A 13,376-nucleotide genomic window follows, 5' to 3' on the forward strand; every position below is an offset into this window, starting at 1 on the left:
GGGGAATACTGGAGTCTTACATCACACAGCATACAAAAATTAACTCAAAATGTTTTAAAGAGGGGCGCCTGGGTGGCTCATTCATTGAGCGTCTGCCTTCGGCTCAGGTCATGGGTCCTGGGATCGAGCCCCACATCGGGCTCCATGCTCCACAGGAAGCCTGCTTCTCCCTCTCCCACTCCCACAAGCGTGCTTGTGTTCCCTCTCTCACTGTGTCTCTGTCAAATAAATAAATAAAATATAAAAAAAAAAGTTTTAAAGACCTCAATTTAAGAGTTAAAATTATTTAAAACTCTTAGGAGACGCAAGTGTAAACCTTTATGACCCTGGACTGGGCAACAGATTTATCTTATTTTTAAGATTTTATTTACTTATTTGGCAGAGAGAGAGAGAGAGGGGGATATCACAAGCAGGGGGAGCAGGAGAGGGAGAAGCAGACTCCCTGCTGAGCAGGCAGCCTGATGTGGGGCTCAATCCCAGGACCCTGGGATCATGACCTGAGCCCAAGGCAGATGCTTAACAACTGAGCCACCCAGGTGGTCCTGTGGAACAGATTTAGGACACCAAGGCATAAGCAATAAAAAATTAAGTAAATTGGACTTCACCGAAACTAAAAACTGTTATGTGACAACCCTATCAAGTAAGTGAAGAAAACCCACAGAATGGGAGAAAACATTTGCAAATCATAAATCTGGTCAGAATCTAATATGCAAAATATATAAATAACTCCTGCACCTCACCAATAAAAAGATAAATAACCCAATTAAAACATGAGCAAAAGGGGCGCCTGGCTGGCTCAGTCAGTAGAGTGTGTGCCTCTTGATCTGGGGGTTGTGAGTTCAAGCCCCACGTTGGCCGTAGAGTATACTTAACCAAAAAAATGGGCAGAGGATTTGAACATGTTAAAAAAAAAAGTTCAACACACATGGAAAGATGCTCAACATCCTAGGACGAGGAAAATACAAATCCATACCACACTGAAAGATCACTTCCTACCCCATCCGGATACCTGTAATAAAAAAAGAAATGGGGAAAATGTGTGCTGACGAGGATGTGGAGAAATCGGAACCCTCGTGCCCGGCTCGTGGGAGCGGGACATGGTCCCGCTGCTGTGAAAACGGCCGGGCAGCTCGAGGAGGGACAGCAATTCAAGACCCGGCAATCCTACCCCAAGGTACGGGCAGGAAAGAGCTGAAAACATCTGTCCACGCAAGAACGCGTACACAGTAGAGAAGGATTCGTAAAGCCCTCAAGTGGAAAGAACCCAAATGCCTATCAGCTGATCAATGAATAAACAAACTCTGGCACAGGTTTTCCCCACTATCCAGAAGTAGAGCTTTCCCATGAACTCCTTCCTAAGCCAGGGGGCACAGACGGAAGCAATCCCCATTCATTTAGATGGAGAGGTTTGTCAGCTTTCCCGGACCCCCAAAAACAACATCTCTTAGGCTTGTCGGAGACCTTCGGACATGCTTGCTAACGGATGCACAAAATAAGTCAAGATAAAGCACAGATGCTCACACAGTTCAAAGGTGTTATGGTGGTTTGGTTTGGAGTGTTGTTCATGGGGAGGGAGCCTAGCAGGGCCACTCTCGAGGCTCAGGCTGAGTGCTGCCTGGAGAAAGGCTACGGAATCGCAATGCTGCTCTTTTCGTGGTTTTTTTTTTTTTTAGGTCTTTTGTAAAAGCAAAGTGGCATAATGTGAACTTTCAAAAAGTGTAAGAGGTTATCTGTAAAAGGACTATTTGACCAAAGGAGTCAAGTACATGCTAGAACACGGATGGAACTCAAGAACCTCGTGCTACGAAGCCAGTCACAAGACTACATGTCCCGGGATTCCATTTAGAAGAAATGTCCAGAATAGGCCAATCTAGAGAGACAGAAAGTAGATTCGCAGTTGCCTAGGCCAGAAGAGGGAACGGGGAGTGATTGCTAAGTATGGGGTTTCTTTTTTGTGATGGAACATTCTGCAATTGTATAGTGTTGTTCCACAACCTCGTGAATATTCTAAAAACCACTGAATTGTGTGCTTTAAAATGAATTTTTTAAAAAAATATTTATTAGAGAGAGTGAGCGAGAGAGGGGACACAAGCAGGGGGAGTGGGAGAGCAAGAAGCAGGCTTCCCACTGAGCAGGGAGCCTGACGTGGGGCTCGATCCCAGCACCCTGGGATCATGACCTGAGCCGAAGGCAGACGCTTAACGACTAAGCCACCCAGGCACCCCTAAAATGGTGAATTTTTAATGCAAATTCTAGTTCTACTTTGGGCTCGTGCTCAGCAGATGCTGCAGTGAAGCCAGGCCCGGGGAGGCCTGGAGACACCACGGGCCCCGAGCCGGGTGGCGGCTGGCCACTCATGGCACCTGTCCTCTTCTGTCATCTCCCACCCCCTCTCCCCCGCCCAGCCCCCATTTAATTCCAGCAACTCTGGTGAATCCTAAACAGAATCTGTGGTTTCATCCCTCTCACCATGATTGGTTTAGGAGCAGGCAGGCAGTCCAGTTCTGCCCAAAGAAACTCGGGTTGCTGAGAGGCTTCTGGGAAATTCTCTTCAGGAGAAACAGGTCTTCTGCCTCTGGACACCAGAGTGTCAAGTTGAGGCCTGGAGCAGCTGACTTGGGAGGTGGGGTGGTTGGACAACATGCCGAGGACAACAGGGCAGAAAAGTTGGAAAGAAACAGCTGGGTACTGAGAACCACCTTACCTCAGGACTTCTCTTAGCGAGATCGATCTTTCTCCTGTTTAAGCCATTTTATTTTATTTTACTTAGAGGCCAGAACATCCATTCTAATACAGGTTATGGTGACTGCTCCCCAGAGATGGGATAAAATGGGCTTGGAGACAGGGCCAGGGGAAGGAAATCCATTTTATCATCAGACTTCGTTCGGGTCAGGGCTGGCACAGAGCATGATTATGGCTGGCTTAGTCTTACCCTGTTTTCCGGATTGGTTTCTTGGTCTGTAAGCCCAGGTACTCCCATGGTCCACGGCTAGTCCCATCAGCAAATATTTCCCATGAAAGAAAAACAATGTTCAAGCTCACCCTACTCATCCTAATTCCTAAGTAACAGGAAGAGAGGGTTACTACTGGGTTTAACCTCAGCCAGTCACTTCACGTGTTTTAACTGTAAAATGGGGGCAAAACACCTAATTCTTGACACAAAAATTAAGAGCCTTTGGCTGAGCTCCTAGCATGGTCCACAGCTCAACACATTTAACTGAATCTGAAGTCCTACAAACACTGATTAAAGTAACCCCAGCTGTGGCTTTCTCAAATTCTGCAACTTCTGCTCAAATACCAAGCTGCCGTCTCCCTCACAGCTATACCATCCCACTCTGCAGAGGACGCTGCCCTCTGACTAAAAATTAAGAGTGTACCACCTAGAACAATTTCAGCAATAGAGAAAGCAAGTGGCTACAAATTGCCTAAGTGGACAAATTATCCAAAAGGTACCCCAAACAGAAGTCAGAAGTTATTTTTAAATAAAGCTGGGAGTTTGAACCCTGACTCTGCTACTCACTGTATGTATACAGAACCCCGAAGTTTCTTCATCTGAGCTCATTTCCTCACACATAAAAAGGGTGTTAACACTTGTGTTGCCCCTTTATTTCTCCCAAACGATTGAGGTGACCTGTGAAAGCACATTCAAATGGCAAGCATCAATTTATTACAAGTTCTCTTTCCTAAGAGCTAACTTCTTGCTCCTTCCTCTGGAGAAAAGGTGCTTCACTGCAGGGTCCCTAAACTGAAGCAATCAGAAAGTCTCCATTAACAGCTCTGGTTTTGGAGCTAGAGCAGTTACCAGCAAGGACAAGAATTTAATCAATTCACAGAAGACTTGCAGGCCTGCTTAAGGGAGTGCCCATCAGTCTAACACATCTTATGGCCAATTGTATACAGACACAGAAGCATTTTTTCCTGACACAAAGACTATAGTTGGACCTAACTTTCTAGTTTTATAGAGATTTTAAGTGTGAATGAAGTGGAAAGGCTCTTCTGCTGTCCACTACCAGGCCAACACCTCAGACCTACCCAAACTCTGCCTTTAAAAATAGACTTCAGGTAATGCTGCATAACCAAGTACAGAAATCACTCCTCTGCTCCTGGCCTCTCACCAGTCCACTCCAGGGATCTTTCCTAACTGCACCTAGCACTGTGTTCTACAGACGGACTTGAGACCAGAACGGCTGTACCTGAAACCTCTACACCTCACACCAGAATGCATCCTGTCCCAAGAGACCTGGAGAAACCAGGCTCCCCCACTCCTGGGAAAAGATTAGAGGCAGCATTCCAAGCCAAACTGTATCCAGCTTTATTAAAGATACTTTTCATAAACAATCATGGTATTTCAGGCAGGACATGGGCAAACGATCGTTAACAGTATACAACAACTTTCAAACTCCCTTCTTCAATGGACTACCAAAATCAGAAAGCCACTATAAAACCCAATGAAGTCTTCATGTGATGCTCTGAACAGGGAAAGTTTAGAGTGAGGGTTGACAGTTCACATTTAGCATGTTGTTTAACAACTTTTCACAAGCCGACCCTGACTTTCAGGAAATGAAATGAAAATGGCAGAATTATCAATCTGAAGATCCACGAGCTAAAAAAGGAACTTTTTTGAGGGACGCCATCTCAGTGGTGACACTGTAAAGTCCAGATTGCCTGACATACTGGGAACCATGTCTTGGGTGTCAGGTTCCAACAGGTCTCTGGGTTTAAGGGAGTCAAGTCTATGTTGAAGGCAGAGAGGGAGAAGAAGACATAAAAAAATGAGTTTTAGTTTTTCCACACCACCGAGGGGTTTGTGCCAAGGCGGCTCATGTGTGTCAACATCAAGGAATCCCTCCTCCTGGGAGCCAAGAGGAAGTTTCTCAAAACTAGAAGGGAAAGGTGTTTTTCCCCTTTTATCAATCTAGCTTTGGAGATACTCTATTAGTGACATATGCCCTTCCCCCAAAACAATGAAGTGTTCTGTGTGCTAACAACATAGCTTAAAAAAAAAGTAAAACAAAATTCTGCATTTTTATAAAACTTGATAAAAAATAGTATTTCAAACTGTACAGTCACCAGAAGTACACAGTTATCAAAAATGCACACACTTCACTTGGCATCGCCAGCACCTTCAGCTTTCTGTGCCTGGAAGAAAAACATTAATACGTTACCACCTATAGATTGGACGCTATTTTCATTCCCATCCCATCCCTAGCACTACTTTGCTCCCACACCCAAGTTCAGATTTTAGATCCTTCAAGACGCAGTCCTTGTTTTGAGAATAACTTGGTAACTTTCCCTCTGGACCTCACTGTACCATCAGGGAAAGGGGCACATTAGCATTAGAAGGGGAGTTTATCCCCAGCTTGAAAACTCTATGGTGTAGCGTGAGCTTGGGACACGGAGCTCACACTACAGTGCCCGTTATTGGATGGCAGAGACTTTAAGAACCCAGAATTTAAGCTAATGGAAAAACCATAAGCAAACTCTGGACTGAAAAGCAGACTTGGGCGATACAGACGCAGGAGAAAGGTACTAAAAGCTTTTGGGATCGGTAACTGACTCAGAGCCAACTTCACAAAAAGTGAAAGAGCAGTTGTACCTGGTCTGTTTTGGCATCTCCGTTTTCTGCAGGGTTATTCCCATCCTTGCCAGCATCAGCTTTCCCCTTTTTCCCTTTGGGTACCTTCTCTCCCTTCTAAAAAGGGGAAGCGAGAAAAAATAGAGTAGTTTCTTCTAATTTTGCATTAGCAGGGTATGGTCTGCAAAATTCTGTATGACACAGGATTGTTTATCAAAGATAACACATACACAAACTATAAACCCTCCCCCATCAATAAAAACGGATCAAAACAAGGCCAAATTATCATTTGCTGTGGTCTTTAGCAAACAAGTTTTTATTCGACTGTAAATAGAAGAAAACAGCGCCTTGAATACTTGGGTTTTAAATGTACAATCTTCTGTAAACTGATGACTACCCTCCCCCCCCACCCAGGACCTTGTTGTTCAATTATTGTTATCCTGATGATAGAGTTCTTGGTTAGAAAACCAGTACTACAAATGTCAGAGATAAATAAGGCAAGCTATCAAAATAATAGGGATTCTAATCTGTAAACGGGGTCGTCATTGTGCTGAATTAAGGCACTGAAGGACAGACCTCATACTGTGAAAACGACCAATTCCAACATAAGTTTAAGGCCCAGTCCAAGTAACTTTCTCATATCAAGTCTGTGTCAATGGATGAAGCCATTATACAGCAGAACTGTCAGCAACGTGGGAAACCACACAGCTTTATGCAACTCCGAGAAGCACCCTGGTCTCTCAGTTCCACTCACCTTTGCAGGGGCCTTTTTAGGCTTGGGCTCTGGCTTTGGAGGAACAGGTTTCTTTTATTTCAGGGAGAGAGAAAGAGAACATTAGTATGAAAACAACCCACTGCCAAACCACAGTACCACTGGCACAAAAAAAGTTTCTTCTTTTTCGTAAAGCTTCTGGAGTTGGCTTTCCGCTGGAGTTTCCTATCTTCAGGAACCCATTTAAGTAACACACCAAGGTGTCCCACTTTGGCTACAGCCACCAGAATTTCAGAACCAGCAAATATCAAACAGGAGAGCCCACAAGATAGTAGATCATTCAAAAGCAGCCACTAACCATAACCCACGGGAAACAAAGGAAATTTTTAATGCTTTTTAGTTTCAGGGATAAACATAATTTAATAGCAGACACTTACAGCAGATAACCTTGCAGATCTTCTCTGTGGCTATTAAAAGAAAAAAAAAAAGATTAAAAATAGGACAGTTAAAAAAATCAAAAGGTAAGAAATTTTCTCATGAGTTTGGTCTAGACTACTGGAAGTGCAGAAAGCTTAGGGAAATTTGGGACTAGAGGTGTGGTTAACTGCCAGCAAAGGAGTCCCAAAGCTTTTTAAGACTCACCTCATCCTTCACCTTGGCTTTATCTCCTTTAGCATCCCCTTCAGCCTATAAAAGACAAACAAAGCCTAAGGAAGTTGTAGCTTCTAAGGCAATTCTGAAGGACTCACTAAGCGTAACGGTCCTAAGGAAAAAAACCGAAGGGGGAAGTCTTGCACACAACTTTTCCATACAAATCTTCCGGTTTTAGCATCCCCAGCTCCTACGAAAATGCCCGAAGTGCTCAAAGATCTGACTGCTCCTCTATGCAAGCATCACGCCCGAAATGGCCCAAAGCGCGCAGTAAAGGCAGGCGTCTGAGCCCCAGCCGGCCGGGAGCCTCCGCCAAGCCGCCCGGGGCAGCGCGCGCTAAACCGGAGCGAGGAGCGCGGAGGAGCGCAGCCCTCGCCGCCGCGCCAGGCAGAAGCAACAGCTGCAGATGGTGCAAACAAACCCCTCCGGAGGCGGGGCCCGGGCGCCGTTACCATGGCAGCCGTCGAGGGCGGGAGACTGGAGGCGCGCGCAGCCGGGGGAACTCGTGGGCGGCAGCGGCGCGTACCGGCGCGAGTCCCGTGCGCCGGGGCCGTGGGCGGAGGCGGGGCCACACAGCGAAGCCCCGCCCCAAGGGACACGGGCCCCGCCCCCTCACGGCGGCGGTTTTTTGGCGGCAGCGCGCTCCCCCGCCCGCCAAGCCCGAGCGCCGCCTTCCCGCCCTTTCGGGTTTGAATTGCCCGCCCGCGGGGAGGGGAGGGGGCACGGCGATGGGGGAGGGGGCGCGGGGCGGGCACGTCGAACCCGAGGGGAGCGGGATAAACAGCCGCCAACATGGCTCCTCCCGCCGCGGCCGCCGCTCCTCCAATATGGCCTCTGGCGCCCGCGGGCAGCCGAGACGCGCAGGGTTAGCCGGGGGCAGCCTGACACCGCCTCGAGCCCCTGTGCAGGGCGTCTGAGCCTGCTCCAGCCCGGCGCCGATGCTCGCGTCCCGAAGCCGGGGAAGCGGCGGCGGCGGCAGCAGCGGTAGTGGCGGCGGTAGTGGCGGCCCAGCGCCTGGGGCCCTCGCGCCACGTACCTTTCTCTTGGGCATGGTGGCGACGGCGGCGGGACGTAAGCGCTGGACGCGGGGATGCAGCGGCGCGCGGGCTTTGGCCGGTCCGGGGGTCGTTCTCGCCTCTTCTTCTTCACACTGCTCGGGCTCCGGGGGGTTTATAAAGTTTTTATAGCGCTGGGAGCCCCGGACCGGTTAGAACCGGATTTCACCTCCCGCCGCCGCTCATTGGCCCAGCTGGGGTCACGTGGGCGGGGTTTAAACTCACCTCCTCTGGAGGGAGTGAGGAGGGGGGTACGGGGGAAGGGCGCGCGAGACGGCGGCGCGCCTAGGGGGTGGGGGCGCAGTGGGGGGAGGCGCGCGTCGATGGCAATAAACGAGGGGGGGTGTGTGTGTGTGCGAGTCGGCGGGCTCTGCGTTTCGGCTCCCGCCAAGAGCTGGCTTTTGCAAACTACCAAGTTCCTTCCACCTTATGCAACCCAGCTACCCACTTCTCCAAGCCATGCGACACTTAGGGCGCATCTCGGCCGCTTTCCTTCCTGTTCCCGCTGGGGGCCCCAGAAGAAGGGTTTTCGAGGCCTGGCCGCACCGCCCTTCTCCGCCAGAGGCGGGAGGAAGCGCGCGGCGTGGAGGCACAAGCTGCAATTCCCAGGGCCAAGGCGGACGCTGAAGTGGGGAAAGAGCGGGGAAGCCAGCTTGGCGCAGCCGGACGTGCATCCTTCCAAGCTGCCACTCCGAGGAATCCTCTCGTGCTCCTCACCTGGAAGGCGTTCCGCTCGAGGTGGGGTGGGGGTTCGAGGGGGGGAGACTTTACACGCAGAGGTCCCTTTCGGGTGCAGTGGGGCAGGTAGGAGCTGTCCTTTCAGCACCCGCTTCTCGGCCGCCTCCCCAAATGCCAACGAAGCCCCCCCACCTCAAAGCCTGTCGAGGGGCTCCCTTAGGTCCCTGTATTCCCGAACCTCGGAACCCCGCCACAGAATGATGGAGAGCAGCCGCCTAGGCCTACTAGCACTCCCCTCCCCCTACGCTCCACCCGCTCTGGAGACATCAAGCTCAGCTGCCCCCACCCGACGCGGCCACCAAGCCCGGGCGCTGCAAACGCAGCTGGCGAAATCCCTCCTTCCACACTGGCAGGCTGGCTTCCTCTCACTTGCGGGAGGACAAGGAGGGTGGAGGAAAGCGACCGGGGATCAGGAAACAAGTAGAGGAACAGGTGTTGCGATGGCAAAAGGGCTTTTCCACTGGCTCCCCCACCCCGCACTTTCCCAAAGCTGGGGATCCTGGAGGTAGCCAAGCGCACCTGAGGAAGGGCAGACAATTGCAGCCGCAAAACCAGGCGTTCTTCTGTTGTACTGTTTGTAGCCAAGTTTTACATCTAAGAAAGAATTTTTAAAATTCTATTTGAAACCCAGGAGAACACAAGAACACAATATCCTCAAGTGGGGGACTGGCTCACAGGTAAGAGGACATTTAAATAGGTCCCACCTACTTTCCTGAGGCAAGGGTTGAGCCGGTTTGTACAAATCCTGCGGGTAGAAAGCAATCACAATGAGTCCCTATCAACTATTTGCAGCTCCTGCACCTTGGCAGTAGTGGTCCCTCAGCCCCTACCCATCCCACTCTGTGTACCTTCTCCAGGATACAGGACCTAAAGCCAAAGAGAGACACCAGCTCCGTTAATCATCTCTGCTATACCTGAGTCATATTAGGGAAAGTCAGACACAGAACGGAGACAGGACTCAATAGCCAGGCTCACTGGGCAGATTCCGTTTGTTGCCTCCAGCCCCTCATTCCCGCCTTAATTGTAGGGCTCTGCATTATAGCCGCATAATTCATGCCTCCCTAATTAAGGCTGTCAACAGCCCCATTGTAAAGCTGGAAAATGTACAGCACCTGCTCTCTGGGAACCCTGTGCCAGGGATTGGTTGTGGGGAATGCCAGGTGTGTGTGGGGGGCTTGCCAAAGGGTGCATTGATTGGCTTCTCAATCGCAGTGTCTGGCATTTCTGCCTGATTCTGGGAGCAGGGATGATGGCCAATGGGTCTCTTGTGCCAGGTATCCTGGCACAGGAAGGGGAAGAGGAGACTGGAATACAGGGAAGTTAGGGGTTTAAAGACTGCTGGGAGCACTGCTTGCAAGACCCCACCTCTCCCCTAGAGGGAGGTGCTGGGGAAACAGTTCACAGAAAGTAAAATGGGAAGACTAAACAGAGTGGTGTTTGGCTGGTGTTAAAGGCTGGTGCTTGCTGCTCCGGGCACCTGAAGCAGAGCTGCTCAGGCAGACAGCCCTTCAAAGGCACTAATCCTCTCAGCAGCTCTGCAGCAAGGCCTGGCAGGGAGAGGTAAGGGAAAGGACATGGCCCTTGACTTGGTCCTCTTCTCCCTGCTGGGCAGTGTTGGCCCTAAGAAGCGGAGACTCCGCTGCGCTGAGAATAAATCAGTCTCAGGGGCTACTTAGGGGGCCAGGTCAAGAACAGAGAAGGCTCAAAGACTCAGGCGGTAGGAAGCAGAGTCTGAGATGGTGAGGACAGCAGTCAGTCAGTTGGGAGAAGTGCTTGTTTCTGTGCTCTGGGTCCTGTGACGCGTTCCAGGGAAGGAGGCCTGTGGTGGATTAGATTCACCAGGGCCTACAGGCCCTTCTGTTACCCTGTAGTCATGGAGGGGGCTGGTCTCACAGGGGCGTGGAGCCTGGCCCCATGCCCTGCAAGAGGAGGAGAAAAGCTTGTGTGGGCTGAGTCGACAATAGGTAATTGGATTGTAATCACCCGCCTGGCTTCCGCGCGCCATTGGGGGCGCTGAGCCTTTCAGTGAGCAATCAGTACTGTGTGGTGGGAGGGGGTAGAGATTCAATAGCAAATCCCAGGTGGAGAGCCCAGGGGGAGGAGCAGCAGATGGGCAAATTTTCTTTCTGTCTCTCCCTCCTCTTCCTTCCCAAATAACGCTGGCTGCCTATTAGCTATTTACCAGCAGATCCAAGGTGGAGCCAAATCTTTTGTCAAAGTCGGGTAGAAGGTTAAGATGGAAGGGTAAAGGGCTAGGGTTTTGGGGAGACCTCTGCCCTGAAATTGTGTGTTGAAGGATGTGCTGGTAAAAAAATAAAGTGCATCTAGGAGCACACGAAGAGGTGGCAGAGACGGAAGGAACAGGCAGCAAAGACCTGGGGCTCCCCGCTCTCCAAACCTACGGGTGACCAGAGCTGGCTTTACTGTACTCGTGGGAGACTCGCACCTCAACCCTCCCCAGGGGCCACTGTCCCAGGCAGTCCAAAAGGTGTATCTACGACCAGCAGACCTGGCCTCTGGGGCTCCCCTGCCAAGCAAAGGAAACACAATTCATCATTAGGAGGGAGGCGCCTTTCACCAAGAAAAGAGAGGGGAGTGGGGCCCTGGAGGCAGAGGGCAGGGCAAAGTGGCAGGAGGCCAGCCTCACTCAGGCTGATGCAGTGCCCAGACGTGCCAGCCAGTCAGCCCGCTTGAGTTCCAAGGCCTGCAGGAAGCCTTGGACCCGCTCTTCCCGTCTGGCTGAGAGTTTGTGCAAGTGCGTCCGTCGGAGCTGGGCATCCCCACTGGCCTGGAGCCCCTCTTGCAGCAGCTGCTCTGTCACTGCAGCCTGGTCCCTCTCCAGCTGCTGCCTCTTCCGCTCCTCTGCATACATGTCTCGGGCCTTCTGCTAGAGAAAAGTGGGGGTCGGGGTGGGGAGATCATTTTTAGGTGTGAGTGGAAATGGGATGAAGGAGGTAGGGGGTGGGGCACCAGGCGGGCCAAGTTAAGTGGAACAATGGGGAGTTTGTACCAGATCAGGAAGAGCTTGGGAGTGGCTGTGCAGGGGGGGGCGCCCGTGAGGCAGAGGCCCGGCAGCTGGCAGTTCTGGGTCCATCTTGGTTTGTTTTGGGTGGGAGCCTCTGTCTTTCTTGAAATTCTTCTCAGGCTCACACTTGGAAGGGAACCAGGTGAACGTGGGTCTGACTTCTGGTTCCCCCACCAACTAGCTTTGTGGCTTTGGGCAAATCCTCTCCTAACCTCATTTCTTCATCTGTAAAGTGGGGGTTGTGTCTACCTTGTAGAGTGGTTTTAAGGATTAGAGATAATATATGCAAAACCCTCTCTCGCATATTAGCAGGCTCTCACACAGAAACAGCAATTTCACAAGTTATTGTCTATTCTCTGCTGCAAAGAAGGTCCTATTCCTGCCTGGGGCACGGCCAATGGGTCACCTCCTTTGGCTTCCTGGGTCATTCTAAGGGTGCCATCCTCCCAACCCCCTCAACTATTTTTCCGAGTTTGGCTCCAGACTTGCCTCCTGTAGGGAGACCGGCCTGACTCTTCCAGCAAATGATCCTCCTAGGAACGTGGTGAGAAACAGGTTCGGCTCTCTTAAGCCACTTACTGCATTCTACCGAGTAGAATAGGTGTTAGTGTCCATAGGCCACTTCTTCTGTTAGAAAATAAAGCACGTGAAGGCTTGCTCGAGTGCTCAGGGCTCCTGGAACCAGCTCTGACACCAGGGAAGGGATCGTGCTCCCTGGCAGCACTTCTCATTCGCTTGTGTATCTCCAGACAAACCATAAACTCCCAGAAGGCAGAGACCGTGTGGCGTTTCCTCTCTGGCACTTTGGGCGCCCTGTACATGTGAAATACTCAACTGACTGACCAGGTGGCCCTAGGAGGGCAGGGAGGAAGCTCCTGGTGAGGGGAAAATCCCCCCGGAGCCAGACCAAGGCCATCCTGACTGGATATGGAGCCTTGGCTCCAGAGCTCCTCCTGCCAAACCTATTCCACGTGTAAGAAACTACACTTTGCCACTAAGTTGGCCTTCTATACCCTGATGACCCTTACCACATTCTACCTTGTAGTACAGTATTTGTGTACCTGTGTCCTACTCAGCCTGTAAACCTGGATTGCTCCACCTTCCCCCCTTAAAGAGTATCTTACACATGCACAAGCACTTGACCCTCTCAGTGCAGCTACTTTTTATCTTTTGGAGACAGACATGGAAATTCAGAGTAGGGAAATGATTTGCTAGGGTCTCTCAGCAATCAAGGTTTACTGCATGAATAAAGATGACAAAAGGAAATTCTGGAAAATCCCTCCCTAGGCTCCTGTATGAACCCAGGCATTCAAGGGCACTCTTCTGCTAGGGTGATGAGCTCACACATGGAGCTATGAAGACTAGAAGGGTTTGAGAAGTCACTGTGAAGGCCTTCCATCTTGCTGGAAGGGCTTCTTCCTGGCCTTGGGCGGAAGGAGGAACCCTGGGTTTTGTGTACAGGACCTTACTAGGGTATGATGTACAGGATATGGAGGATATGGTCTCAGCAATCCACGTGCTTATGGGCCGATGAGGACACAGAGCTCAGAGAAGAGAGACATTGTCACTGATGATGATCAAGAAACAGTGACACCTCATGGACAGGCGGAATTTGAGCTG

General features: G+C 50.7%; 3 protein-coding genes across 6 annotated transcripts in view; 1 reads left to right on the top strand and 2 right to left on the bottom strand.

The window, feature by feature from the left end:
- Positions 1–4,288: 4,288 nt before the first annotated feature.
- HMGN2 (high mobility group nucleosomal binding domain 2) lies at positions 4,289–8,240 on the bottom strand. Its single transcript, XM_032390626.1, has 6 exons — positions 7,975–8,240; positions 6,930–6,974; positions 6,725–6,754; positions 6,330–6,380; positions 5,597–5,692; positions 4,289–5,139 (listed from the first exon to the last, which is right to left on the bottom strand). The coding sequence occupies exons 1-6, from the start codon at positions 7,987–7,989 to the stop codon at positions 5,104–5,106; spliced, it is 273 nt and encodes a 90-aa protein (XP_032246517.1). The 5' UTR covers positions 7,990–8,240; the 3' UTR covers positions 4,289–5,103.
- A 51-nt stretch (positions 8,241–8,291) lies between these two features.
- LOC116623458 lies at positions 8,292–9,249 on the top strand. Its single transcript, XM_032390675.1, has one exon. The coding sequence runs from the start codon at positions 8,317–8,319 to the stop codon at positions 9,238–9,240; it is 924 nt and encodes a 307-aa protein (XP_032246566.1). The 5' UTR covers positions 8,292–8,316; the 3' UTR covers positions 9,241–9,249.
- Positions 9,250–9,294: 45 nt separating this feature from the next.
- Positions 9,295–13,376, bottom strand: part of DHDDS (dehydrodolichyl diphosphate synthase subunit) — a 29,531-nt gene continuing 25,449 nt past the window's right edge. The window contains exon 8 of one of the 4 annotated variants that reach the window (XM_032390663.1): positions 9,295–11,618. In XM_032390663.1, coding sequence (XP_032246554.1) covers positions 11,379–11,618 — 240 coding nt within the window. In that variant the 3' untranslated portion in view covers positions 9,295–11,378. The remainder of the gene's footprint in view (positions 11,619–13,376) is intronic. The other 3 variants (XM_032390646.1, XM_032390655.1, XM_032390637.1) reach the window with 3 other exon arrangements.

The sequence above is a fragment of the Phoca vitulina genome, unplaced genomic scaffold (genome assembly GCF_004348235.1).
Source record: "Phoca vitulina isolate PV1807 unplaced genomic scaffold, GSC_HSeal_1.0 scaffold2, whole genome shotgun sequence".
Taxonomy (NCBI): Eukaryota; Metazoa; Chordata; class Mammalia; order Carnivora; family Phocidae; genus Phoca; species Phoca vitulina.

Excerpts from the sequence above, each read along its gene's own strand:
- LOC116623458 (XM_032390675.1), top strand. The coding sequence starts at position 8,317 with ATGGCAATAAACGAGGGGGGGTGTGTGTGTGTGCGAGTCGGCGGGCTC.
- HMGN2 (XM_032390626.1), bottom strand. Across the intron at positions 6,755-6,929 it reads AAGCCAAGGTGAAGGATGAG|CCACAGAGAAGATCTGCAAG; the intron begins GTGAGTCTTAAA and ends TTCTTTTAATAG. Across the intron at positions 6,381-6,724 it reads GATCTGCAAGGTTATCTGCT|AAACCTGTTCCTCCAAAGCC; the intron begins GTAAGTGTCTGC and ends CTGAAATAAAAG.